Genomic DNA, 26321 nt, shown 5'->3' on the forward strand with positions numbered 1-26321 from the left:
CTGGAATGTATGCATTCCACCCACCGCATCCAGCCTGGTATTCAGGCCCTGTCCAGGCCACAGATGCAATCTTGCTGGGGAAATTAGAAAACAGCTCTGGGACACTTCGGTGTGTCTAAAAATCCTCCATCCAAAGCCCCTAGAGCTCGAAGGGTCTGAGAATTCTAAAGAGATATTTGCCAGGCTCTCCCGCAAGCACTGTAGGGAGCAGGAAGGCACGAGAAAAAGAAGGGTCTCTGCTTCATAAACACCAAGGCTTTGCAGCAAGTGGGGGACACTGGAAAATCAGACCCATCACCTAACTGCTGCACCCCACTTCTATGCTGCTGCCCTCGCCAAAGACAAAACCAGACAGGCTAACCAAGAAAAGTCTACTCTCCCAAGGCTCTGGAAACAGGGGCCTGGGTCCCACCTCCACTGTGACAAACATCAGCACGCATTCAGCTGAAGTCAGCGTCCCCAGTCCTGACCCACCTCTGGCTCCAGCAGCTCTGGAAAAGGCTTTCAGGAAGTGAGGCTGTCCGCCTAGGGCAGGAGAGAGTCACCAGGGAGCCTCGTGAACAAAAGAACCCACACTGCAACCCCCCCCCCCCCCCCCCCCCCCCGCCCAGGGAACTCAAAGCGTAAGGTGCTTGCGACACTGACACTGTGCTTGGGCCTCTTGCTAGTCGTGCACCCCGGCTTCGGTCACATGCGCTAAGTGTGTCCCTCCCTCCAGGGCTGCTGTGAAGGAAGCTCAGGAGCAGACCCTCCGCTCAAGTCCTCTAGAACCATCCGGGATCTGTCCGCCATCATACAACCCTCAGAAAAGCCTGAAGTCTTCAAGCTGCTGCTGACAGCTTCACGCGCCAAAGACTAGGTTCCGAACACTAACGTCTGCCCTTTGGGGGGGCGGGTGGGGGACCCTCCTCGTGTTGTACAGCCTGTCATTTATGCTTTACCACCGCAAAGCTGTTTTTTTATGCAGTAGCTTTCTGAAGACTGGAGCTCGCGAGTTACGTACACAGCTTGCCTCTCAGGACACCCCGGCTCAGAAGCCTCTGGGCCAGCACCTTCTCAAAGGACCTGAACCCTCCACGGACACTTGGCTTAGCCGGCCTCCTCCTTCAAGCACAGGCCCCAGGGCCTCGGCCCAAACCCAAAGTGGCCCAGGGGCTTGGAAGCCTCTGCCTTTCAAGATGTCTGAACGTAAACTTGAATATCACGCCGTAAACTACGGGAAAGACGCCCAGATACTGCGGAGAAGGCAACGGCTATTGTGCGTCTGGCAGTGGGTCCGGGTTCTGCAAGGTCTGAAGCATATACAACTCTACTTTAATAAAAATAAAGAAAGAAAGAAAGAAAGAAAGAAAGAAAGAAAGAAAGAAAGAAAGAAAGAAAGAAAGAAAGAAAGAACGAACTAGAGTGACCCCTGGGTGGCTCGGTCGGTTAAGCGTCTGACTCTTGATTTTGGCTCCAGTCACGATCTCTCAGGTTGTGGGATCGAGCCCCACATCGGGCTCTGCATTCGCAGCTCAGAGCCTGCTGGGGATTCTCTCTCCCTCTCTCTCTGCCCCTGCCCTGCTCACTCATGCTCTCTGCCTCAAAATAAATAAACTTAAAAAAAAAAAAAAAAAAAAAAACAACTTACAACACTGCTAGGTCCCCTCCCAGGGCCTCAGAAGTGAGCTCCCCTCCCTTCTCCTCAGCAGGATTCCAAAGCAAAGTCAGCAAAATCACATCAAGACGAGAGAAAATGCAAGAGAGGGTGTGATCTGCTCTCTTCAAGAGCCCCTCCTTAAGCCCCAAGGAGCCCCGGCGAACACAGACCCCGGACTGTGTGGTCTGTGTTGTCAAGGAAGCCTTCTTCTCCTCGCGGGCATTCCCTTGGTGGCCATCTTCAGAGAGCAGCCACTGGTGGCGGCCACGTGTTCCCTCGCCAGCGTCCTTCACAGACAGAACGCGGAGGACAGCCTGTCTGTCACACTGTGCCGGACCCGTTTCTAGCAAGGGCAGGAGGGCAGGCGCCCCCCGGGGTAACCCAACCTGGGTTGGGGAGGCGTGACCTGCCTTACCCTTTTCTGCCCCGTGCTCTACTCTTTCTCTTCCATACAAATGTTTGGGGAAACGCGGGCCCAAGGGTGCAGGACACCTGCTGTTGCTTCTCTTAGAGAATGTTTTTCTCTTGTTCTCAAGGAAGAATCCGATTTCTGATGAAAACAAGCGTAAGTCACACCAGCGAGTGAAGCCAGCGAGGTCAGTGCCGGGCTGACGAAATGGGTGGAGGCGCACGGCCGGCCCAACAACACAATGTGGAACCCATTAGAATTTCCACCAGGACAGGGAAGGAAGAGGGCAGACTCAGGCTCTGCTTTATCCCCACCATCCATAAACCCTACCTTGACAGCTCCAGCCGAAGCAAGGCTCTCAAATACAAAAAGAATTTAATCAGATGCGATTCTGACATGCTACCCGCCTCAGAGGGGGCTTTTTCCACCAGTGGGATTAAGGACTGGCTCCTCTCTGGAATGCACGAGAGGTGGCCCCGTGCTAACTGGAGACACCTGTAATCACTGGCGACTGACAAAATTCTTTCGGGCAATTCAGATTAAGCAAACACTTGAGGGCGGGGGGGGGGGGGCCTGTGCGCTGAGCCGGCGCGTCTGCAGCTCCCCCCGCGGTCCCACCAACCGGCTCCCTGACGGGAAATAAACCAGTTTCTTCCGCGGGGCCCCCAGGAGCTCCAGCTCAGCATCTGTTTTCTTAGATGCAGTATTTGTCGAGGGGCCGGAGGTGGTACAGAAATAGCTGGGAGACAATGCTTTCGGCTGGCACACGAGTGGGGAACGCGCTGCTGCGTGAACAGGAAAACCGGGACGGGCTGTGGGCGGGGGCGGGGGGGGCGGGGGAGAATGTCACCCGACCCTGGAGGGAGGGCGCGGACCCCCGCGCCCTGCTCCCCCGCGACGCCCGCAATGCCAGACCCCCCTGTAAGGGAGCACCAGGGAGGCTGAGGCCCAGGGTCCCCTGCAGTGGGGGGGCCAGATTCCCGGGTCTCAGGGGATAGTGGCCTCAGGCGAACCCTGGAACCCGCGCTCGCCCCGCTTCGGGTCCCACCCCCCCTCCCCCGGGACGGCGCCCGGGAGCCCGACCGTAGCCGGTCTCCATGGCAACCGGACAAGCCTGGCCAGAACTGCCCAAGAGATGCCCCGTGAGGGCCCCGTTGCCCCAGCACGCGCCCCGCGGCCTCCCCGCCGGCCGGCTCCGCGCCCCGGCGCCCCGGCCGCCGCTCCTCGCGCACCCCGCACTCACCTCCGACACAGTCCGCCGCCGCTGCGTTCCCGCGCGGCTCCCACACCAACGTCGGCCCGCGCCCTCGACCCTCGCCCCGCGCCCGCGCGTGGCGCGGCGCCTCCTGCCGGCCGCCCAACGGACGGGGCGGGACCTTAGGGCGGGGCGAGGCCTTTTGGGGCGGGGCCCGACGGGCGGGGCGGTGTCTCCTCCCGCCGGCCACCCAATGGACGAGGACGAGACCCTGAGAAGGCGGGGCCTCAAGGGGGGGCGGAGCTGGTGAGATATTGGGCGGGGCGCCAGCGCCACCTGCCGGCCAATTAATGGGTGTGGGCGTGGCCTCCAAGATCGGGGCGGGGTCTCCAGATGAGGGCGGGCTGGCTGCGGAGAGACAGGACTAGGCGGCCCACCCCTGTCTCCAGCTCAAGAGGTGGGGCCTCTGCAGGAGAGGCGGGGCCACACTAAGCTCAGAGGCCACTTGCTCATCTAAGGCTCTGGGAGACCGGTGGGCTGTTGTGTCCCCACTTTGTAGTCCCCCAATGGACAGGACCAAGAAAAGGAGGGACAAGGGTAAAGCAAACGCTTACCAAAAGTGGGGCGGCCCCAATATATGAGCATCTAAGACACTGAGAGGAGACAAGGGTGGCAGGTTCCATCTCCCCTATAATCTGTCCCCTACCCCGCAGCCAGAGTTTTAAATGACAAATCAAAACATGACGCCTCTGCTTAAAACGATGCAAAACGGGGCCAGGTCAGCTCCAGGGCTCTGGCCCAACAACCTCGTTGGATAAGGTGTTTTAAAAGAAGCTCATGTCCTTAAAACTCGCTTTGGCAACAGCCCTCCGGCTGGGGGAAAGACTTCCACTTGGTGAAAGACTGCCCCTTTGTCACATGGGGGATTCATGTGGTCTTGGGTGTCGATGCATAATTCTACCCCTGGGAGTGAAGCTTTTTGCTGCCATCTTGCTATTGGGGTATAAATTCTTATAGTAACGATTGCATATATGCAGGAGGAAAGTGGAGGCTGGGAACGGATATTTATAAGACCACCTACCTACAGTGTGCCAGACCCTATGTGAGGGGCTCTAGCAAGGCCCCAGAGCTCACATCGACTCTTGTGACTCAGATGTTGTCGCTCTCACTTTGCAGATGACGAAATAAAGGTTCAGAGAGGCCGGACAGGTGGAGCCAAGAACTGAGCCTGAGACCATGTGATCGAACAATCCCCTTTACAGGACTCCCCCCATACATGTAAGAACCTTTATAGGACTCCCCATATACATATACACACGCTCAACCTTGACCCTCAAGAGGCAGGTATCAGGGCTGAAAGCAGAGCCTGGTTCTCACCATGACCCAGGCTCATCTCCCACTCCTCCCTGCACCCCTCTTCAGCAGGGGTTGCCAAACGATGGCCTCTGGGCTGCTGCTTTGATAAATAAAGTTTTATTGGAACAGAGCTACACCCATTTGTTTATGTATTGTCTATAACTGTTTTCTTGCAACAGAGACCTTAAGGCCTGGAATAACTGAGAATGAATACTACTCTCTGGTTCTGTGCAGAAAGAGTTTGCCGGCCCCCCGCTCTTCAGGATCTAGCAATGCCAACTATTTGGCTCAGGCCTTGGAACACCTTTCCTCCACTCTGTTAGTTTGCTGGGGCCGCCATAACCAAATACCACAAACTGGGCGGCTTCAACTGCAAATATTTATTTGCTCACAGTTCTGGAGACTAGAGGGCCAAGATCAAGGCGTCCGCAGGCTTGGCTTCTCCTGAGGCCTCTGTCTTTGTCTTGCAGATGGCTGTCTTCTCCTTGCGCCCTCACATGGATGTCTCCCTGTGTGCCCCTCTGTGTCCTAATCTTCTCTTACAAGGACGCCAGTCACACTGGATTAGGGCCCATCCCGATGACCTCGTTTTACCTTAATCACCTCTTAAAGGTCCTAACTGCAAAGACAGTTGCATTCTGAGGCAGAGGGAATCAGGGCTTCAACCTAAGAATTTCAAGGAGACACAGTTCAGCCCCGAACCTTAATCGTCATCACCTGGCCAACTGGCACTCTTCCTTGAGGACTCAGATTAGGCAGCCGACCTCCAAGGAGATCCCCAACAATTCACACCCTCTGGCGTCCACACCCCTCCCGTGCTGAATAGCGCCCGACCTATGTAATCAACGAGATCTGCCAAAATGACATCGTGACTTCTGGAGCTAAACCATAAAAGGCGTGGCTTCCTTGCTTTCTCTGGGATCCCTCGCTCTGGGGGAAGCTGCCGGTTGTGTTGAGAGAACACGCTAGCAGCCCTAGAGAGATCCACATGGTGAGAAACCGGCAGCCAGCACCAGCCTGCCAGCCACATGAGTGCGCCATCTTGGATGTGAGCCCTCCAGCCTCAACAACCTTCAGATGAATGCAGCCCTCACCAAGACGCTGACGGCACCTCGTGAGGGACCCCGAGCCGGAACCGCCCAGCAAAGCTATGCCCCAATTCCCCGAAACTGTGCGATGACAAATGTTTCTTATTAATTTAAGCCACTGAGTTTGGGGACAGTTTGCTATGCAGGAATGGGTAACTAATACGCTTTATCCAGGAAGGCCTCCCTGACTGCCGGAGTTGGGTCTAGACGCCTCCCCTGGGCTCCCGTGGGTTCACATCATATCAAACTATGTTTCTTAAAGACAAATGAGATGTTACTCCTCGGCCCACGCTCCCCCATGACTCCCCTTTGCAGAGACTCAGGCAGGGCTCAAACCCTATCCCAGCTGGCCCTGCTGACCGGCCCACTGCTCCCTCCACCACAGGGCTCCAGCCATACCAAACTCCTGCTTTCAAACGCTCTAAGCTCATTCCCTCCTCTGAAGCCTTCTTCCCTTTGCTGTCTCCTCTTCCTAAAATGCTCCTCCTTTTGTGTCTGAATGCTGGCACCTTCCTCTCATTAAAACTCAGCTCCATTACTGTCTCCAGACCATTCTCTTGACGGTCATCCCTGTGGTCACTCTCTGTCTCATTACCTGTTTTATTTCATTCATAGGCATGTATACTATCTAAATGTATTTTCTGGAGTATTTAACGCCCACGGGCGTCTGTGTTCTGTAAAGGGAGGGACTCCAACTGCCTTCTTTACTGCTATACTCAGTACCTACTAGGTAGGTGCTCAGTAGCGGTTAAATGAGTAAACAAAAGGGATGAAGAGATTCCCACCATCTCCTTTGCATCCCCTCAACTGGAAGCTTATCAAGGACAAGAACTGAGTTTTATTCATCTTTGTATACCTGCTCCAGGCCCATGGGCAGGTGAGCAAAACAAGTCTAAACTATAAAGGGTTGAAGGCCTTTGGAAATCCACAAATGAAATGGAGTGTTGAGCTGCCCTCTGTGGCCACCAGAGGGCACCAGAGTCCCGGGACTCAATCAACCAAAGGGGCAAAGGAGCCCAAAGAAAAAGCATCTGGTTAAGGTCAAAGTGCAGGTTTCCAGGGGTGATGGGTCTAGAGGCAGAAAGCCAGGGCTCTTGAGGGGACCAGAAGACAAGGACAGGTGGCAGCAGGCACATGGAGAACCTTAGATCCCGGCCCTTCTTTCTGGATGCATCACTAGAAGGGGTTGGCCACACTTAATCCCGGGATCCCATTCCTGATGAACTCACTGCCACAACCCATAAATAGCAGTGCTCTGGGTTGGGCCATTCCTTGTACACTCATCAGTCAAAACTCAGCGATTGTTATTTTTCTTGGCACATCATATGCTGAGCAACTTCCAGTCAACAATGTATGCCCTGGGAAAGCACATGATATTTGAAATTATTCAATTTAAAGTTGATACGTCTATTCTGATGTAGATTTCTAGTAAGCTCAGTAAGCTCTAGTAAGCTTACCTGATGTAGCTCAGGTAAGATATTTAACTGGAAAACAGGAATTCAAGTCATATATATGGGAAATGAAGCCAGAGGTCATAGATGTGTTCAGCTCAAAGGGTTCAGTGCCATTAAAATAAGTGATGTCAAGTCACTTTACTCTTGAGTGTTTAACAGAACTTGAACATTTACTTGACTGTTAAAGATTTTAGTCTGGGTGGGACTTAAATAATCTACCCCCCCCAGTTAATCAATCAACTATTCAGGTAGTGAAGCCTCTGGAAATTCTAGTCCCGGTCTTGGGACTAGGGAACATGTTGAAAAGTTGTTTTTCAATCCCAAGTAGGAGTTAGAATCAATTTCATCAGCCAAAAATATCACCCTGTGATATGATCACAACATAAAATCACAAACATGACCACATGTGGTCTCGAGAAAACACACTCCCCTTGATCTTGGGAGGGCTTTTTTGTCCCCCCCTGTGAGGACTTTTTACCAGTGTCCAACAGTAGAACACGGCAGGCAGAAGTGAAGTTACACGACTTCCAAGGCTAGGTCGTGAACAACATTATGTCTCCTGCCTGGCGCTTTCCCTTGGGACCCAGCTGCCACATTGTAAAGGGAAACCCAGACCAACAGGGAAGTCACTTGTGGGTATGGATGAAAATATCTTTGCTTGGGGCACCTGGGTGGCTCAGCTGGTTAAGCAATGTGACTCTTGATTTTGTCTCAGGTCATGATCTCCTGGTTGTGAGATCAAGCCCCGCCTTGAACTCAGTGCTGGGTATGCAGCCTGCTTAAGATTCTCTCTCTCCCTCTGTACCTCCCCTACTCGTGCTGTCTAACAAAAGAAAGGGAAGGGGAGGGGAGGGGAAAAAAAGCAAAAAGACAAAAAAGAAAAAGAAAGATGTCTTTGGGGGCACTTGGGCGGCTCAGTCAGTTAAGCATCCGACTTCAGCTCAGGTCATGATCTCAGTGTTCGTGGGTTCCAGCCCTACATCAGGATCTGTGCTGACAGCTCAGAGCCTGGAGCCTTTGAATTCTGTGTCTCCCTCTCTCTCTGCCCCTCCCCTGCTTGCACTCTGTCTCTCTCTCTCTCAAAAATAAACATTTTTAAAAAATTAAAAAGAAAAATAAAAAATAAACATTAAAAACAATGAAAAAGAAAACAAAAGATGTCTTTGCTTTTGATGTTTTCACAGCTGGAACCTTACCGACCATGGAAAAAGACTGTCTTTTCCAGGGGTAGCCATGAGAGATGTTGATGATTATGGATGTTTTAAGCCACTATATTTTAGGATAATTTGTTTTACAGCAACAGACAGCTAATGCAAGCTTTTTAGTTTACTTCATGCTTTTCTAAATATTCCAAGTTTTCTATAGTGAACAGAGACTGCTTTTATAAAAAGAATGGACAGATGTTATTTGTAAGAAGACAACTGGGCCAGAGTGAGGCATCTTGAATTTTTATTTTTTTTAAATTCTTTCTACTCCACTGGGAACAAGAACATTCACAGACAGGATTATTCCTCTTCCTACAAATGTTTATCAAACGTTGTGTTAATACAAAATAGCAATTTCACAAACACAGAGAGGGCCCAATACCAGCAGGACATTTTAAAAAAGTCATGCCACAGATGCCAGTCCCCGACGCCGTAGACACTCTAGGTCTAGAAAGACGAGTGTAAAAGACAGTCAGAGCTCCCGCTCCCCCCTCCCCGCCCCCCCAAGAAAGGCCTTAACAAGCAACAGGAACCATTCCTGCGCAGAAGCGGACAGATTCGTAGTGAAACCCGGCAATGTAAACAGGACTGGCGGGCGATTCATTCAGCGGGGTCAGGGCCCGAAATTTGAAATTGCTTATGGAGGCAAAACAGCCCTTGCAAAATTGGGTCCCCTCACGTTTCAAACAGATTCACTGTCTCCCTTCCCAGCCCTGCCTGAATCCAGGCGGACACGCATTCAGCCCGCCGGAGATTTCTATGACCCATCCAGCCCCAGGGCCCCCCAGAACGTGGGGCCATCATCACCAGGATAAAAGACCCAAAAATCTGGTCTTGCATTCCTCTCAGTGGGGTCAGGGTTCTGAGCTGCCAGATCCTCTGAGGCTCCTAAATTCTTTCTCTTTAACTGTCCCCATCTGGCCTTGGGCACGCACGTTCCCGAGGTATGGCACCGCGCTGATCCCCACCAATCACGGCAGAACAGGCACTAAGCACCCAGTACCAATGCCCACGGCTTTGCAGGACAGTACCACCCAGAACGATTCCCAGAGCTGATGGTTCAGACCCACTGTGCGGCGTAAAAAGTCACTTGGTGGGTTACAACCAGCAACCTGAATCAATGACTAGGGGTAGGACCGACAGGGCAGGTAGCGCATCACACAAGCTGGGGCTGCGTCGGCGACGGATGTGTAAAGTGGAATGCATTTCTCCTGATGGGTAGTAATCAAAAAGGTTTGGGAGACGGGTATCTGGGAATAAACGGAGGAGGACCGCTGACCCACGCCAGGCAGATCCCATGACGCACAGGTGACCCTCCTGATACGGGCCACAGCCGGAGTGATGCATCTCCCCTCCTAACACCACTACGAGGGCGCAGGCCGGTCCTGAGAGCCCATCACAAGGCCAGCTTGCACAGAGAAGGCTGTCAGGAGACAGGAGGTTGGATGGGCACAGGGACTCCACATAGACCCGGGATAACCAATCAGGGCTGCGCCCGCCGCCCACCGCCCACCGCGCCCCGGTAACGAACAGCAGTCCCACAACTCAGGGGGCTCACTGGCTGCCAGGCCCTGTGAGAGACTTTGGGCTCCAGTGTCCGTGCCCCCTGCAGAGAGTCCCAGCCCTTGCCAGTTCCCAAAGGCAGGAGCAGAGAATGCAGGAGCATCCTCAAGCCTCTCGGGGCTCAGGTAAAACGGACTCCGCTCAGGAACTGAGCAGCCAAGGGATGGCGTTGCTAAAGACAGGAGAACGAGGCCCCACGAGGACCTCAAGGAGAGGCCTTCATCCGCTGCCCCAGAGCTCAGCTCACAGGGAGCAAGCCAGCGGAAGGAGGAGGGTGTGACACCCCAGGGCCATGACTTGGGTTCCAGCCCTGCCCTGCACCACCGGATGACCTTGGGCAAGTCAGGCGGCCTCTCCCAACAGCCTCAGGCTCCCCATGTAATAAGGAAACGGTAATTCCCTCCTGCCAGGTGCTGCCGGGAGAAACATACAAGAAAGATACAAGAACAAAATGTGTACATGTCTAGAGCTGGGTGTATATGGCCTGTTACGCTGATAAAGAGGGGGATGGAACCGAGAAAGGTGAACGCTGCCGCAGGCAGTGGAAGCTGCTAAACCAGCTCTCCAAAAATACCAAGCTCAGGTCTGCAGCCTGGATGCGAAGGGCCGACGCCTACAGGAGGCTCCAAAGCCTCACCTTCCCAACCTCAGAAGAGGAGGAGGAGACACAGAATGAGCTCACCCCGCTCACCCCACAAATGTGCGCCGAGCACCTGCTAAGTGCCATGTGCTGTGCTGGGCACTGGGCATGATCGGTAAAGATGCAGGGCCTGCCCTCAACCCAGTGTCCCTGACGGTTGCTCACAACCCCTCTGCTTCCCAGTCCCGCCCACCTCTCCAGCTCCAGCTCTGGGAGAGTGTTGGTGTGTGCAACATTTGTTACCAACTGTACCACAAAGGGGAAAGTCTCCCAAGGCCCGAGGTCAAGCTGTTTTCATACTACCGCTACATTATTTATCTGTCCCTCCGCGTCCTTCATGCAAAGGTTTCCCGAGGCTACATCACAGGCAATGGTCACAAGCTCGTGTCAAAGCAAGCACGAGAATCCAGTTGTCTTCTGTTAAGCCAGACATTTCAAGAAATTTGCAAGAACGTGAGAATGCCACGCCTCGACCCGAATCTCTTTTGTTTGGAAAAAATAGTTACTTTGAGTAGAAAAATATGTTACTTAGGTTAATGTGAAATGAGGTTATCTTTACGCGAATAGGTATTTTCAAATATTGTCCCTTTTAACTTCTAGGGTGATGAATGTCAATATTAGAGATAGCCCATCAACACAGGTTCTTTGGTGTCCTCAACGATTTTTAAGGGCACAAAGGGCTTCCAAAAAGTTTGAGAACCACTGACGTACTAGTGTTGTCCAACGGGACCTTCTGGGATGATGAAGATTGTCTTTACCTGCGCTGGGAGCAACTAGCCAGACGTGGCTACTCAGTAAGCACTTCAAATGTGGTTAGTACCCCTGCGGCACTGAATTTCTGTTTTTATTTAATTTTAGTGGACTTACGCGTAAACAGCCACCCGTGTCGACACCAGACTGCACAGAGCTTCTCTACGTGATGTATGGTGTTTCTCCGTCCCCTGGGGTTCCCTTTATTTTCCCTGCGCGGTATCTATCAGAGGCGTCTGGGCACAGAGGAGGGTCTCAGTGTTACTCCCGGGAGGAGCTGGGTCCACAGCCCTCTGCTCCCCCAGGGGACCTCTCCTCAATCTGGGGAAGGGTCTGCCATGCGGAGTCAAGCCAGCCAGCCCGCCAGTTTGGGCTCTGTGCTCATCCCTGACGTGCACAGTTTGGAAACGGACCGGCAGCAGCTTACAATCAGCTGAGTAGGACCAACCAGCTCTTTTTAACAGCAGACCAGACGAAAGCCCAGAGAGGGCAAGTAATCTGCCGAAAGTCACACAGCAAGCGGGAAGCTTCACATCCACGCACGGAAAGCAAGGCCACGGGGGAGGGCTGGTGCTTCCTCCCTGCCAGACCGGGGGGAGCCACGCCGCCTGAGCCACCAGGCTGTGAGAGAGGCAGCAGAGGGCTGCACATCCAGTCACCGGACGGCTCAGGATTCGCCACAGCCTTCTACCCAGAGCATGGGCTGCGGGACCCAGGGAAGAAAAGAAAAGTATGGGATGGAAAGGCACTGGCCCCAGCCCAACCTGGCTCTGTGCCTCGGGCCTATCACTGCCCCGCTCTCATCCTCACTCTCCGGGGACAAAACCGAGCTGTGCCACCCCTTCTGGCTCATGTTCAAGGTCAGCGTTGCTCAGGCTCCCAGACTTGCTCATCTCACCTCAGGTAAGGCAATCAGAAAGGCCGATGGGTCTGGGATCCACACATTTCCTGCCAGCCACCTGTGCGTAGGCAGGTGTCCCATCGGGGCCTGGGGCTCGGAGCCCTCGCAGGGAATCCGGCTGCTGCGGTGAGCGCCGGCATCCGGCCAGAGTGTCTTCAGAGTAAGTCTAGGGAGAGACACAGCACGGCCCCTTCCAGCCACCCGGCCACTAGGAGCCAGATGGCTGCACGCTCCCCCAAATGAGCGTCCTTTCAAAGACTGGTTGGGAGTTTCTGCCCGTGTCTCCCACACTGGCCTGAATACGGGGCTACTGAATGAAGCCTCACACCTTTGCAATAACCGTTCAGAGCACGTGAACCGGCTGAAACAGAAACACGGAGCCTACCACGATTTCAAGTGCTCCTATCCACGGGCTGGGAACCCAAAAATGGGGTTGCCAGTGTTTTAGGGAGCAGACAGTGGAGTGGGGGAGAGCCCATGGCTGCCACATACTGGCAGTGTGCCCTTGGACAAGTTACTTAACGTCTCTGAGCCTTAGTCTCCAAATCAGTAAAATGGGCTCATACCCACCTCTTAGAGTGCTTGTAAAAACGACATAAATCACAGGGCTTGGGACAAAGCATACAAAACGTCAGTGACAGAGCCCAATTTCAGGAATGGCCTGTGCATAAACACAGGCTGCTGAGGGGCATTAATGCCGCGAATCTGGGAAACTAAGTGAAAAAGAACCCAAAGCAAGAGCAGTGGTTCGGTGCCCCCCACCCCGGACACGTGTCTGTCCTCTGGAGACTGACTCTATGACCCCATCACTAACGTGCAGGGCACGGCCTCAAAGGGGATGGGCTCCAGAGCAGGGCTTCCAGAAACAGTGTCCAGACCACCCAGAAGAGTGCAGACTCCAGAGTGCCGTCCTGACCTACTGGCTCAGCGGTCCCCGGGGTGGGGGGGGGCTGGATCTGTGGTTCAGCTAAGCCCTGTGGAGGTTCCCTGGCCAAGCCCTGGGGTCATGATCACTGCTCTGACTTCCTCCAGCAGAGGCATGGCCTTTGCCCCCCCGGTTCACAAGAGAAAGCGGTTCCGTGTGCTGACCGCAATCTCCATCCCGCACGTGAGATGCCGGACGTGGCTGAAAGTCTTGGGTGCCAGCCAGCGTAGGGCCGGACCTGGATCAGGTCCCACCGGCTCCCGGTTCCAGACTCCCGAGGGGGAGTTTCTGAGCATCTCAATGCCATGCCTGACCCCGCACGGGGACCCTTCAGAGCTGGTTTGTTCTCACAACTTGGCATCCCGGGCCGGCCCAGCTCCGTGCGTGAGGGGGCACAGTCAGGAAGCGGTGGGGCAGCGGCGTGCTGGGCGGGCTTGTGAGGGTCAAAGACGCTCATCCCCTCCCCAGGCATCTTCGGTGGTGTCACTGTGGTAGCTGGAAATTGGCCATGGGAGCATTTACACCAGGGAAATTAGCAAATGCTACACACTAGTGCTTTGTTTTGCTTTCTCAATCATTAAAAATGCTCAGCCCAGGGGCGCCTGCGTGGCTCAGTCAGTTGAGCGTCCGACTTCAGCTCAGGTCATGATCTCATGGTCCGTGAGTTCTAGCCCTGCAGCGGGCTCTGTGCTGACAGCTCAGAGCCTGGAGCCTGCTTCGGATTCTGTCTTCCTTTCTCTCTGCCTCTCCCCCACTTGCACTGTCTCTCTCTCTCTCTCTCTCAAAACTAAGTAAACATCAAAAAAAAAATTTTTTTTTTTTAAATGCTCAGCCCAGACTTGGGGGTAGTGCATTTCCTTGGAAATAGGAGATCTGGCCAAGGGCCCTGACATTTGGAGGTTAGACAGTCCTGGCTTCAAAGCTTTGCTCTGCTGGTGAGATGCTGGGTGCCCTTGGGGAAGCTGCCAAACCTCTCTGTGCTTTGGCTTCCTGCTCTGTAAGATCGAGCTTCATCCCACAGAGGGGACTGTGTCAGTCAATGGAAGAGCGTCTATGAAGCCACTAGCACAAAGGCTGGCCCCCAAGAGGGGTGCCATCTGGGGAGGCCTCTGCCTCCCAGCTTCCTGCTCCTTCCCCTCAGACCCGCTGTGCACCACGCCTGTGAGTGTAGCTGTCACATACTCACGTGGAAACGGCTGCCGGACCTATCCTTTCAGGACCCCACGATGAGGTCCCCAGAGCACCCCCTGCGCCATCGGGTTGCACGGTAGGCGGTGCCTTTCTCACTAAGTCACTAGACTCACTTCTCAGACCTCTGAGCTCTCCCTGCCCCTCTTAGCCCCTGAGCTGTCCCCGCCCCTGCTTCCCAAAGGAGGCCTGAGCTGGGAAAACATTCCCAGCGCTTCAGCTTTTGCAGACGAAATGGAAAATAGAGCTTGGTGTGCGGAAAACCCCAGAAAACCTAGGAATGCCACGTTCTGGGGAAGACCTCTACATCACCCCACTGTGCGGGGCCCCCACCCCCACCGTCAGTCTAGACCCACTTGGGACTCCCATCCCGCACCCACCGGTGACCGGTGCCCTCCTAGGGTGCTGCCAGCCTGAGCCCGATGCTGACGGGGAGAAGGGACGCTCCGTCCTGTTCCCACCACACGTGCAATTTCCAGTCAAGAAAGGCAGGTCTGGTATGTGGCGTTGGCTTAAAGACCCCTGGCCCGAGAGACTGCTGGCCCCGGGGACTACCCTCGGCAAGTTCTGCCCAGGACCCATCAGGGGGGTCCCACCGGCTGGCAGGCAGGCCTCACCAGCAAGCGCACCTGCTCTGGCTTGCCCAGACGACCGCCAGTGGACTCAGTCAGCAGGCTGTCACCTCCAGGCCTGTCCCCCAGCCCGGCCAAGCGGCGGGAGCCTCCCCAACCGGCCTTCATCCCTCCCTGCTCATCGACTCCCACCCCTCACCCACCCCAGCAGTGTCCGCCTAACTCAGGAACAGCTGCTGAAGCACCCAGAACGTCAAAGAGGTCTGCAAACCGCCTCCCTGGCTCCTTGGGGCACGATGGTCACTTTGCTGGGTCGTCCTGGCATACGACAGCCTCAAAGGTGGCCAGGAAGAGGGGGCTGGCTTCTGAATTCCCAGTGTCCCGCCCTCTCCACCCCTGCATGTCCAATGCACAGACTAGAATGCTTACCCACAGGAGGGGATGGCCTGAGCAACATCTTGTCCTTTCCTGCACTGTTTGTGACACATTTTGGAAGAGGTCCAGGGTCTGGGTTTAGATGAAATGGAATGCTGGGAAACTCACTTTCACAACGATGCTGAGGGAGAGAAAGGGTTCACAGGAAACACCCTGAAGTGGAATAAGGGGAAGGAATGTGGTCAAGGCCCTACAGAGCGGTGTCCTCACCAGCCTGTCCACAGTCTGAAATTCCACCATTAGTGATTCATTCCTCTGGCTAGTACCGCTGACTCGCCTAGAAGGGTGTCACCTTCATTATCAGAGGTTGGTTCCCACGTGGACCACTAAGAGAGCTATGAGGATACGAGGCTGGGAGTTTAATTCGTTATCCTACTGAACCTTCAAGCAACGCTGCAAAGTGCCGCCTTACTATACCCATTTTATAGCTGAGGACACTGAGGCACAGAGAGGTTAAGGAACTGGCCCAAGCCCTTACTAACAGAAGATGCCACATTTGATGTCAGACCCAGCAGGACACAGTGCCTCTCTCAAAGAGCTCCCGGGTTGGGGAGCAGGTGCAAGGACCAGGGTGACAAAGGACAGAGATCAAAGCTGTGGTGCAGGTGAGCACGGGGGGTGTTGGGAAGCAGGAGGGAGCCCCCCACATCAGAGGAAGGCCGGAAGTCCCTCGATACTGACGCCCGAGCAGGGCTTTGAAGGAGGAGTGGGGATGAGACGGGTGGATGGAGGGGTGAACCCGCGCCTCAAAAGGTGTGGGGCACGAAGGGGCAGGCTGCCTCGGGGGGGGGGGGGAATGATGCAAGACCAAAACGGCAGGAGGAGGGGGCAGGAAATGAAGGTATCACATAAAGAGCTCAGCTGCAGAGCCACTGAGGTCCCAGGTCCCAGGCACCCAGGCCTGGTCCCGTAACGGGGCTTTGGCTGTGACAGGACTTTCACGTCAGCTTGGCCCGGGGCTGGGGCCTTGCTTTGGGAGGTTTCCTGATGGGCTTCCCAGAGCTAACGCGAGCCCCTCCCCCTGCCTCAGGCCCAGGCAGAGATCACAGCACTGCGTCCCTGCCCCCATTCAGGGAAGAGGGCCTCCCCAGGGCCCCGCCCCCACAAAGCTTCCTCTCCTCATCCCCAACCTCCAACCCTGACCCCAACTGATGGCGAGCAGACCAGATGAAGGCAGCTTCCAGAGGCTGGGAGTGCCAGCGGAGACACACAGACATGCACGCATGTGTGCACACCCGCACACACCCACGCACAGGCCCGAGAGGAAAAAAATCCCCAAAGCATCTGCTGGCTCAGAACCCGCCTATCTCAGGAATGTGTTGGATGATTTAAAACTGGCTTCGGTACACGGGGATTCCAGATGCTGGGACCCTGAAGTATCCTGGAATGTACTAGAACGAAGCATAAGGCATCCTGTCTTTTTGCCCACCCAACTCTGGTTGGGAGTCGCAGACTGAGGCCTGTCTACCTTGAGACAGAGGTTTGATCCAGAGATTCTGAGATTCCCATTCAGATCGGGGGCTGGGCCTGGATCCCCTCCGGAGTAAATGTCCACGCGCCAGGTCAGAGCGGCCAGCCCAGCCCCTAGAGGACGCTGTGAGGACAGGTCCCTGGAGGCCTTGACATTGGGCTGCTGGGGGCTTCAGAGGTGGGAGTATCCCAACACTGGAGACACTCTGCCCAGATCCCTATGGAACCTTCCCTCTGGGGCTCATGGGAGGAGCCTCTCAGGGCCACTGATTGGCAACAAGCAAGAATCACCGAATGTTGGCATCACGAGCCCTAAACATGGAGCAGGCCAGCAAGTTCCAGGCCCGCCGTACCGCCCCCCCCCCACCCCCCAACGAATGGCTGATAACTTCTCTGGGTTTGTCAGCATAAGAAGAGAACGCCTGCCCTGAGGTTCTCTGCACCGAGAACCAGCTACAGGGGAGCACAAGGTCAGGTATGCTCAGGTTGCGTGCCTTAGTTTCCCCTTACTGCCCCCAGACCGCCCACTCCAGGGGCTTCCCCGAAAGGGACAAGGGAAAAGGAGTGCAGGAGGCAAGCACGCTCCCCCGCCTGGAGACAGACATTTAACTGGTCTGGCCAAGACCCCAGTGCAGAGCACGCCAGGCGAGAAAGGCTAAGAGGCGCCATCATGAGTGCTGAGCTGCCCTGAGCACCGCCTGGAGGAGAATTCTGATGCCGCACCATGCCGCAGTTGATTGGTAATGTCTGCTGTGGTCACAGGTATTCACCATCCCTGATCTAAAGCTGGGTGACTCCCTGAACAGGGCGCGATTCCCCAGCCAGGATTTTGGTAGCAGAGGAGGCCCTGGCCGGCCGGGTACAAACAACCCACTGACTCCCTAACAGATTTCTGAGGACCGTAAGGAGCACATATTGGCCCAGGGTCCCCCCCAGTTTGCCAGGACAATGTCTGCTCCCTTTTCTGAAGACATTAATGTTGTCTGTATTAGGAAACGCTTGCCTAGAATAGAAACACATTACAGGGTTAACTTCTCCTCTGTAAATATGACTAAATGTGTTCTTTCTCACCTGGGACCCTAAGGACGTTCTGGCTGTTACCAACCAGAAGTAGCCTCAGACCCATCAAAAGCTCTGCCCGTGGACACGCAGACGGGCCTGGGCGCTGTGCTCTGGACCAACGTTCACAGAAACACTTCCCATGATGCTCTGCCCCGTGCAGTCTGGGCCACCTCATTTGGACACCTTGGTCTGCAGGGTGCTGGGCAGATAGAGGTACCTCCAGATGGCATAGTAGTGGGTGCCAGCACCAAATGCCACAAAGAGATGCCAGATGGCGTGGGCAAAGGGGATCCTCCCGTCACTCTTGAAGAACACCATGCCCAAGCAGTAGAAGACCCCTCCGGTCATCAGCTCCCAAATGCCCTCGGTGTTGGGCTGTCGGCAAGAACAAGGGTGGGGCGCAGGTCAGAAGAGCAGGCAGCAGGGCCGGGAGCACCCCACCATCCCCCCTCCCACCCAACGAAAAGAGACGTGCATGGTGAGCCTCCCCAGATTCCCGGGAAGGGTGTCCCCACATGTGCTGTCAATTCCCCCCAGATTAATTCTCAAATGTCACTCTGTTCTATCAAAATCCCAAAGAATATTCTACAGTCTATCTTTTCTAAAAATTAACACATCTGGGTATACACCCAAAAGAAGTGAAGGCAAGGACTTGAACAGATACGTGTACAGCCAGGTTCACAACAGGCAAAGCGTGGAAGCAACCACACGTCCATCCACGGATGAATGGATAAAGGAACCACTGTTCTTGTCAGTTCATGCAATGGACTATCTCACTCCGAGCTAACAAGGAAGGAAACTCTGACAGCTGCTATCGCATGGATGAACCTGGGGGACGTGATGCCGAGTGGCATAAGCCAGACACAGAAGGACGAACACTGCAGGATGCCACGCATATAAGGTCCCAGGACTTCATCAAATGCATGGAGGCAAGAAGTAGAATGGAGGTGACCAGGGGCTGGGGAGGAGGAACAGGGAGTCAGTGTCTAACGGGGACAGAGGTTCAGTTAGGGAAGATGAGAAGGTTCTGGACATGGACGGTGGCGACAGATCCACAATAACGTGAATGTGCTTAACACCACTGAACTGTATACTTAAAATGGCTAAAATCATAAATTTTATGTATATTTTATCACAATTTTTTTAAAAGTAATACATGTCCATGGTGAAACATTTTAGAGAAACCAAACCAGAAATACGAAGAGAAAAGTAGTGAGGGCACCTGGGCGGCTTAGTGGGTTAAGCGTCTGACTCTTGATTTCGGCTCGGGTCATAATCTCACGGTCCATGGGATCGAGCCCCGTGCCGGGCTCTGCACGGACAGCACGGGGCCTGCTTGGGATTCTGTCTCCCTCTCTCTCTCTCTGCCCCTACCCCAGAGAGCGTGTGCTCTCTCTCTCGCTCTCTCAAAATAAATAAACTGAAAAAGAAAAGTAGTAGTCCCAGCCTTCAGAGATGAGCACTGTTAACAATGGAGTCGTTCGTGGTTAAAGGAACAGCAGAGACTGCGTGAGAACTTGCCACGCCACCCCCCAGGCCCCTGGGTCCACTTTTACACGCATTACAGGCTACCGCTGTTAACAGTGCTTTACGGTATCCTTCCAGAAACGTTCTCTCCACGTGCAATACGCAACATGCACTTCATACGTATGTACTATGCACAGGAACGGATCTTTCTCGATCATTCCAGATAAACGGGCTCATGCCATCCCCACCATGCTGTGACTCCATGCTGGATTCACTCCTCTGCTGGGGATCGGTCTGCATTCCCACAGCGGGAGCCATCTCCATTCTTTTCAGCCGCTGCGGAGCATCCCGGGGGATGCACGTCCGCCAACGTACGTGCTCAGTCCTCGAGCGTGTGGTGCCTCCCAGTACTTGCCACGTGCGGGGCACTGCACGAACGGCCTCGGTGGGTTATCTGACGCCACCTTCACAACGTCCTCATGAGGCGGGTGTCACTCTATACGGCGGTCACGGAAACACGCCCACGACACGTGGTAAGCGAGCAAAGCACGCTGCAGAGCAGCACATTTCGTGTCACCTCGTCTTTTTAGAAGAAAGCCAAGTCAGCGTGTCTGCAAAGCCACGTGGGCTTGCATGTAAATAAATAGAAAGGACACACAGCAACCAGAATGGGGGTTGCAGCTGGGGCGGGATATTGGGAGAAGGCAGAAGGCGGCTTTGGCTCGTCCACATACTTTCAGACTCATTTTTTGCAGTGACTATGTGTTTAAATATATGCTTACCATATACAAGTATATAAGTACTTAAATGTATGCAAGTATACATGTACTTAAATATGCAATACATAAGTTGATGGATACCGTATAATTTTTTATCCCACGTCATTCATAAAATTTAAAACATTTTTAATAAATTTAAATGAGTCTTTAAAAATTTGAAAATATGTATTTAATATACATTATATCATGTAATATTTAATATATTTCATAAAATTTGTAAGAATTTGAAAATAAATTCAAATACAATTTTTTAACGTTTTGATTTTGAAAATACTTACTGAATATAAATTATACAATGCAATCTAATAAAATTCATTAAAATTTTGAAAGAAATTTAGTAGCTTTAAATTAAAAGACACTTCATAGAAATTATAAAAATGTAATGTTTAATATACTTCATAAATTTTTAAAAATTTTAAAAAGTAAATTTAAATTTTTCTTTATTTTTTTAATATAATTCATTGTCAAGTTAGCTGACATACAGTGTATACAGCACGCTCTTGGCTTCAGGAATAGATTCTCACGATTCATTGCTTACATACAACAAACACCCAATGCTCATCCCGACACGTGCCCTCCTCAATGCCCATCACCCATTTTTTAAACATAAATTTAAATTTCTTTAATTCAAAAACTTTTTTGGTAATATAAATTATACAGTGTAATATTTAGTTTAATATAATTCATACTTTTTTTTAACTTTTATTTATTTTGAGAGAGAGAGAGAGCATGAGCAGGGGAACAGCAGACAGAGGGAGAAGAGAGAATCCCAAGCAGGCTCTGTGCTGACAGCCTCAGATGCAGGGCTCAAACTCACCAACCAGGAGATCATGACCCGAGCCTAAATCAAGAGTCGGACTGAGCCACCCCGTCACCCCTAATTCATAAAATTTTTTAAATAAGTTTAAATACTAAATTTTTTTATTTTAAAATATTTAATATAAAATACACAGTGTAATACTTAATATATTTCATAAGATTTTTAAAAATTTAAGAATACATTTAAAGTACGTTTAAGATTTTTAAAACTTTAAAAATATTTATTTAATATAAATTATATAGTGTAATATTTAATTTAATACACTTCATAAACTTATTTTAAATTTAAAAAGCAATTTAAATAATTTAACTTTAGAAACTTAAAAATATTTAATATGAATCACATAATTTAATATTTAATAGATAACTTAAACATACGTACTTAAATGAAAATAAACTTGGAGGGGGGAAAAAGCAACCTGTAAGAATAAATACAAATCATCGGGAAAATGCTGAGCAGGAGGACTAATGGGGCCACGGATTAAAACGCAATTAAGCTACACTAAGTAAAATGGTCTGGGGCCAGGATAGAGACAGTCCCCTTGATGAAACAGAATTGAAATCTCGGAAGCAGACGCACACATATGCGTGAATTTAACAGTTTCACACAGTGGTTTTCGACGGCAGATAATGGACGTCACTGGCTAAGTATTCGGGGAGGAATCACCACGTACAGGAGAAACAAGAGTTAGAAGAAAAGTTACCTATTAAAGGTTAAACCACAAAAGAAACAGGAGAAAATACGGGTGACTGTTATCCCTCAACTTGGGGAAAGGAAGACCTTCCTAACCGTAACGCTTAGGATAAAACCCATACAACTTAAAAAACAAACAAACCAACCTGTGAGATTTCACGGAATATCCTTTTGACATCAACCAACAATAACAGTATAAAAATAATAAACTGTTACTTGGCCTAGGGAGGGTACCGGGCAGGCTGAATTTACTGTGCCCACCTCACAGATGGGGCAACTGAGGGTCAGGGAGGAGACAGGGTCCATGCACGGCCACCAGCTTCTTCTCTTCCTGGGCGGGGGCCTCAGTCCTCTCCCTGCAAGGCTCTGCCCCTCACAGGCTGGGCAAAGCTACCCGGAGATCCTATGCCCCACAGTCTGAGGTTATGGGGGTAAACCCTGGCCTGGCCACTCAGGGGCCACAAAAGCGCTGCCGGCTGCATCCCCTCTCGGTGTCCATCTCCAGTGACGCCCGGGGCAAGGACGCTGGATCCTGTGGGTATGCCTCCCGCGCTCCATATGGGCTCAGAGAGTGTGCAGTGAAGGAACCTGGTCGCCCTTTCTGGGCTTGGTTTGGGAGCTTAGGATGTGGCAACACCAAAGGGAGTAATCATTAAGTCCTGAGCCTCGGCTCTGCCTCCGTGCCCAGGGATGTTATTATACAGATTTAATTTAGCAACTGGGTACTACGTCCCACGCACCATTCTAATCCCTCTCTGTGGGATTTAATCCTTAAACACACAGCAGGGCTGAAGCGTGGAGGGTCACAGCTCACTGGAGGTTGGGCAGAGTCGGTGCTGCAGAGCCGAGGAGTCGAGCCCCCCACCAGGATTAAGCTACATGCTCTACGGCCCCTCTAGACCTCACTCTGCCCGTGTGCCAGAGGAGGGGCTCCGACTGGACAACCCCGAGAGTCACCCCGGGTCCCTCCGGCCAGCCGGGAGCCCCCAGGCCGGGTGGGTGGTACTTACCATTGAGAGGATGACCAGGGCGGGGAAGAAGCCCATGATAACATAGCAGAGCAGCTCCACGAGCTTGTACCTGGCGGGAAGACAAGCCATCTGGGCCTCGGGACAGCGTAAGGCTCCCCGTGCTGGGTAGGAGGGGACCCCTGACCGAGTGAGGAGGACTCCACTCTCTGCCCAGCACCCCTCGGCTCAGATGCCACCCAGCTACACGCAGCAGGTGCTGGCGGAACTGGGTGGTCCTGGTTTCCGCCCTCACGAGGACAGGCCAGGATTGCCAATGCTGAGTGTGGCACGCGTGTGGGCGCTTGCCACGCTCCAGCCCGGACGGTCATTACCATGTCATCTGAGCACCTCCTCCCGCTGGGCCCAAGCAGCCGCCTTCCATCCACCCGAGTGGCCACATCGACTGACACCTGCGTGCCAGGAAGTCAGCTGTTCCCTTTTGCTTCTCTGTTTCTTTCCTCACCCGACAACAGGACGGAAGTAAAGGGAGTCCCCGTCATCTGCTAACCAGGTTTAGGGAAGGTGGGTAACACGTGACCCACAGGGCCTTAAAAACCTCTTCAGATTGAGCCTACAGGCTGTGGCCTTGGGGCCATCCACGGGCCCGAGCCCCAGGATGTCAGGCAGAGCAGTGCCGTCACGCTTCGGAGTCATCTTGGGGGGTCTCATCTCCCCAGGGGCAGAGAGGAGGCCCCGCCTCCCCTGGGCTCCCACTCCCACCCCCGCCCCCACCCCCCCAGCCCTGGCTTACCGCTCATGGAAGAAGAAAACATAGACGGTGCCCACAGAGGCCATGATCCAGACCAGCCAACGCATATGCGAGGCCCAGGGGCCCAGCTCCCGAAGGTTCAACCTGGGAGAGAGCCGAGGGCACAGCCTGAGGGGGGTTGCTCCCTTCCCTGCCACAGGAAGGCTGACCCCGGAGAAAGCCTGTGCCCTAAGGCTCCCCAGAAGGGCCATGGGCTGTCATGGAAAAACCCGAGAAACGCTGTTTGGTACGTGCACACGGCTCAGAAAGGACATTCATCACAGCACGGACCACACAGGAAGAGCCAGAAGGTACCCAAATGTCTGCCAGGAGGGGAAGGGGGACTGGTTATCAACTTCCTGCCTCTCAGCTCCAAACCCCCGCTTTCTGCCTGCTCCGAGATAACGGAGACAAGGGAGCCGGACCGAGTCCATTCTTCCCCGGCCGCAGGCACGATGTTGGGCTTTGTCGGGGAGTGCAGTGAAGACGCTTCGCAGGAGGAAAGGCTCTTCCTTCCGGACCCCTGCGGTCCTCCCACCACATTCCCTGGGGAGCAGGCTTTTCTCTCCACTGCTCGGCCAGGCTGTTTCCCCGGGGCTAGCTGCCTGGCGGGGCACGGCTTTCTCCAGCACTTGGCCTCAGCTGTTCTCCAGGTGTTGACCTGGGTGCCGGCGGTACAGCGGCAGGTCCCAGATGCTGCAGGCCCGCGGCCCAGGCCAGGGGGCTGCTCCCTGCACCCTGTCTTCAGCCCCACACACCTGCACACGGGGCCCCCTCCCCCGTCAGGGACTCCCGTCCAGCAGTCTGACCTTCACCCTGAGCAGCTGTCTGCACGACTGAACCGCACCGAAACGCTCTAGGTTCCTGCAGGGGCCTCTCTAGCTGCTGGTTCCAGGAGCACCCAGCAAACAGCAGCTTCCCCAGCACGGAGCAAGTGCTAAAGCTCGGTACCTCCTGTAGCTGGCCTCCCCCGGCACCCCAGAGGGCTGATTTCCAGCAAGCTGCACCCACAGGCCCCTCAGGAGCTTCTCTGCCATCCCGTGCGCAAAGACCGGACCCTTTTTGGGGCGCCTGGGTGGCTCAGTTGGTTAAGCGACTTCAGCTCAGGTCATGATCTCATGGTTCGTGAGTTCAAGCCCTGCGTCGGGCTCTGTGCTGATAGCTCAGAACCCGGAGCCTGCTTCGGATTCTGTGCCTCCCTCTTTCTCTCTGCCCTTCCTCTGCCTGTGCTCTCGCTCACTCTCTCTCTCTCTCTCTCAAAAACAAATAAACATTAAAAAAAAAAAAAAAGACCAGACCCTTTCCAATGAGGTGGGAGGTCTGCCCTGGACGGAGGGACAGGTCCATAGTTGTCCCTTGTATCTGCCGCTCCTGGCTTCTCTGGATTTGTCACTGACGCTGGTTAACCAATTCTCCACTATTCCAATCTCCTATTATTAATTCTTTATACCAAATTATCCGTCAGAGCGGTTTGAAAATAGAACCATCTGCAACTAGGTGCATACATCTCCAAGGCATGCCGGCAGGTGTTGGGGCGGGGAGCGAGTGGAGAACAGCAGGGCTGTATTATCTGCACATGTGAAGACAGACCTGTAAATGCACAGACACTGACCCGAGTCCCTTGTCGACGGGGACGCGGGAGCTCCATCTAGAAAGGGGCAGTCAATGATTGTTGTGATTTGGCGGGGGGGGGGGGGGGGGGGGGGGGGGGGTGGAGGGGGGGAGGTGCGGAGGGGTCCTTTCACTTTTTTCTCGAGTGAATTTCTTGAGTGAGAATACCTTATGTAAAACCTCTGCCCTCCCTGTCCCCACAAAAAAGCAAGTGGCTCAGAGTCCATTTGTCATTATAAAGAAGTTAAGTTGGATGTCCATCGACTGACAAATGGATAAAGAAAAGGTGGTAAATACACAAGAACATTACCCAGAGATCCAAAAGACTGAAATCTTACCATCTGCAACAACGTGGATGGAACTAGAGTGTATGTATTATGTTTAGCGAAACAGACAAAGACACATGCGCGATTTCACTCACATGTGGAATTTAAGAGACAAAACAGAGGAACACAGGGCAAGGGAAGGAAAAATAAGATAAACACAGGGAGGGGGACAAACCACAAGAGACTCTTAAATACAGAGAACAAACTGAGGGTTGATGGAGGGGAGAGGGGTGGGGGATGGGCTAAATGGGCAAGGGGCATCAAGGAGGGCACTTGTTGGAATCAGCACCAGGGGTTGTATGTAAGTGACACATCATTAAATTCTATTCCTGAAATCTTACTACACTACATATTAACTTACATTTAAATTAAAAAAAAAAAAAAGTTAAGTCGGGGCACCTTGGGTGGCTCAGTCAGTTAAACATCCGACTCTTGGCTTCGACTCAGGTCACCATCTCGGGGTCGTGAGATTGAGCCCCCAGTCGGGCTCCACACTGGGCACGGAGTCTGCTTTAGATTCTTTCTCTCCCTCTACCGCTTACCCTCTCTCTCAAATAAATAAACAACAGCAAAAAAGAAGTTATACTAAAAACCTTAAAGGTAAAAATAAATAAATAACTGGACTCATTACCCAAAAGAACCGTCAGTGAAGATCTTTCTAGATCTCCAAACAGACACAACATAGGCCAATGGGTAGGAGAATGAGCAGAGATGGGATGGAGGGCGTGGGCGGAGGAAGGGATAGAAGGAGAATGGGCTAGTATGGAGGTCGAGGGCAAGGAAGGAGTGAGCATCAACCACATTTTTTTACTAAAATATCACAGAGAATTTCAACTTGACTTTAACAGAAGAAAATGAACCCTTCCCCCGCCTAAAAAAAAATGTGCTGAACTTCCAACAAATATTTCTGCTTTTCTCTTTCCGCCATGCCAGAGCCCTTCAACCATCTTCTACAACCTTTATTTAAGTAAAGACTGTGTGCAGGAATCTCACATGTGGACCTACATCCAAGCTA

At 53.0% G+C, this 26321-nt stretch overlaps 2 protein-coding genes and 1 long non-coding RNA gene across 3 annotated transcripts in view; 1 reads left to right on the forward strand and 2 right to left on the reverse strand.

The window, feature by feature from the left end:
* Positions 1–26321, reverse strand: part of RADIL (Rap associating with DIL domain) — a 127330-nt gene that overhangs the window by 64231 nt on the left and 36778 nt on the right.
* Positions 3184–4727, forward strand: LOC111558230. The gene is made up of 2 exons (XR_002738849.2): positions 3184–3549; positions 4420–4727. It is a non-coding gene; the product is annotated as an uncharacterized LOC111558230 (long non-coding RNA).
* On the reverse strand, positions 13839–24539 carry MMD2 (monocyte to macrophage differentiation associated 2). Its single transcript, XM_045047349.1, has 4 exons — positions 23685–24539; positions 23373–23474; positions 22622–22691; positions 13839–18227 (listed from the first exon to the last, which is right to left on the reverse strand). Exons 1-4 carry the CDS (start codon positions 23801–23803, stop codon positions 18024–18026), a joined length of 495 nt encoding a protein of 164 aa, XP_044903284.1. The 5' UTR covers positions 23804–24539; the 3' UTR covers positions 13839–18023.

The sequence above is a fragment of the Felis catus genome, chromosome E3, assembly GCF_018350175.1.
Source record: "Felis catus isolate Fca126 chromosome E3, F.catus_Fca126_mat1.0, whole genome shotgun sequence".
NCBI classification, from domain to species: domain Eukaryota; kingdom Metazoa; phylum Chordata; class Mammalia; order Carnivora; family Felidae; genus Felis; species Felis catus.

What these genes read in the sequence shown, in the direction of transcription:
- MMD2 (XM_045047349.1), bottom strand. Translation starts at nt 23,803, where the DNA reads ATGGACTCGGTCCGGCTCCCTTGTCTCCGTTATCTCGGAGCAGGCAGA. An exon ending in GTTTTCTTCTTCCATGAGCG is followed by an intron (nt 22,692 to 23,372) that starts GTAAGCCAGGGC and finishes TCTTCCCGCCAG; the next exon opens with GTACAAGCTCGTGGAGCTGC. An exon ending in CCCTGGTCATCCTCTCAATG is followed by an intron (nt 18,228 to 22,621) that starts GTAAGTACCACC and finishes TCTTGCCGACAG; the next exon opens with CCCAACACCGAGGGCATTTG.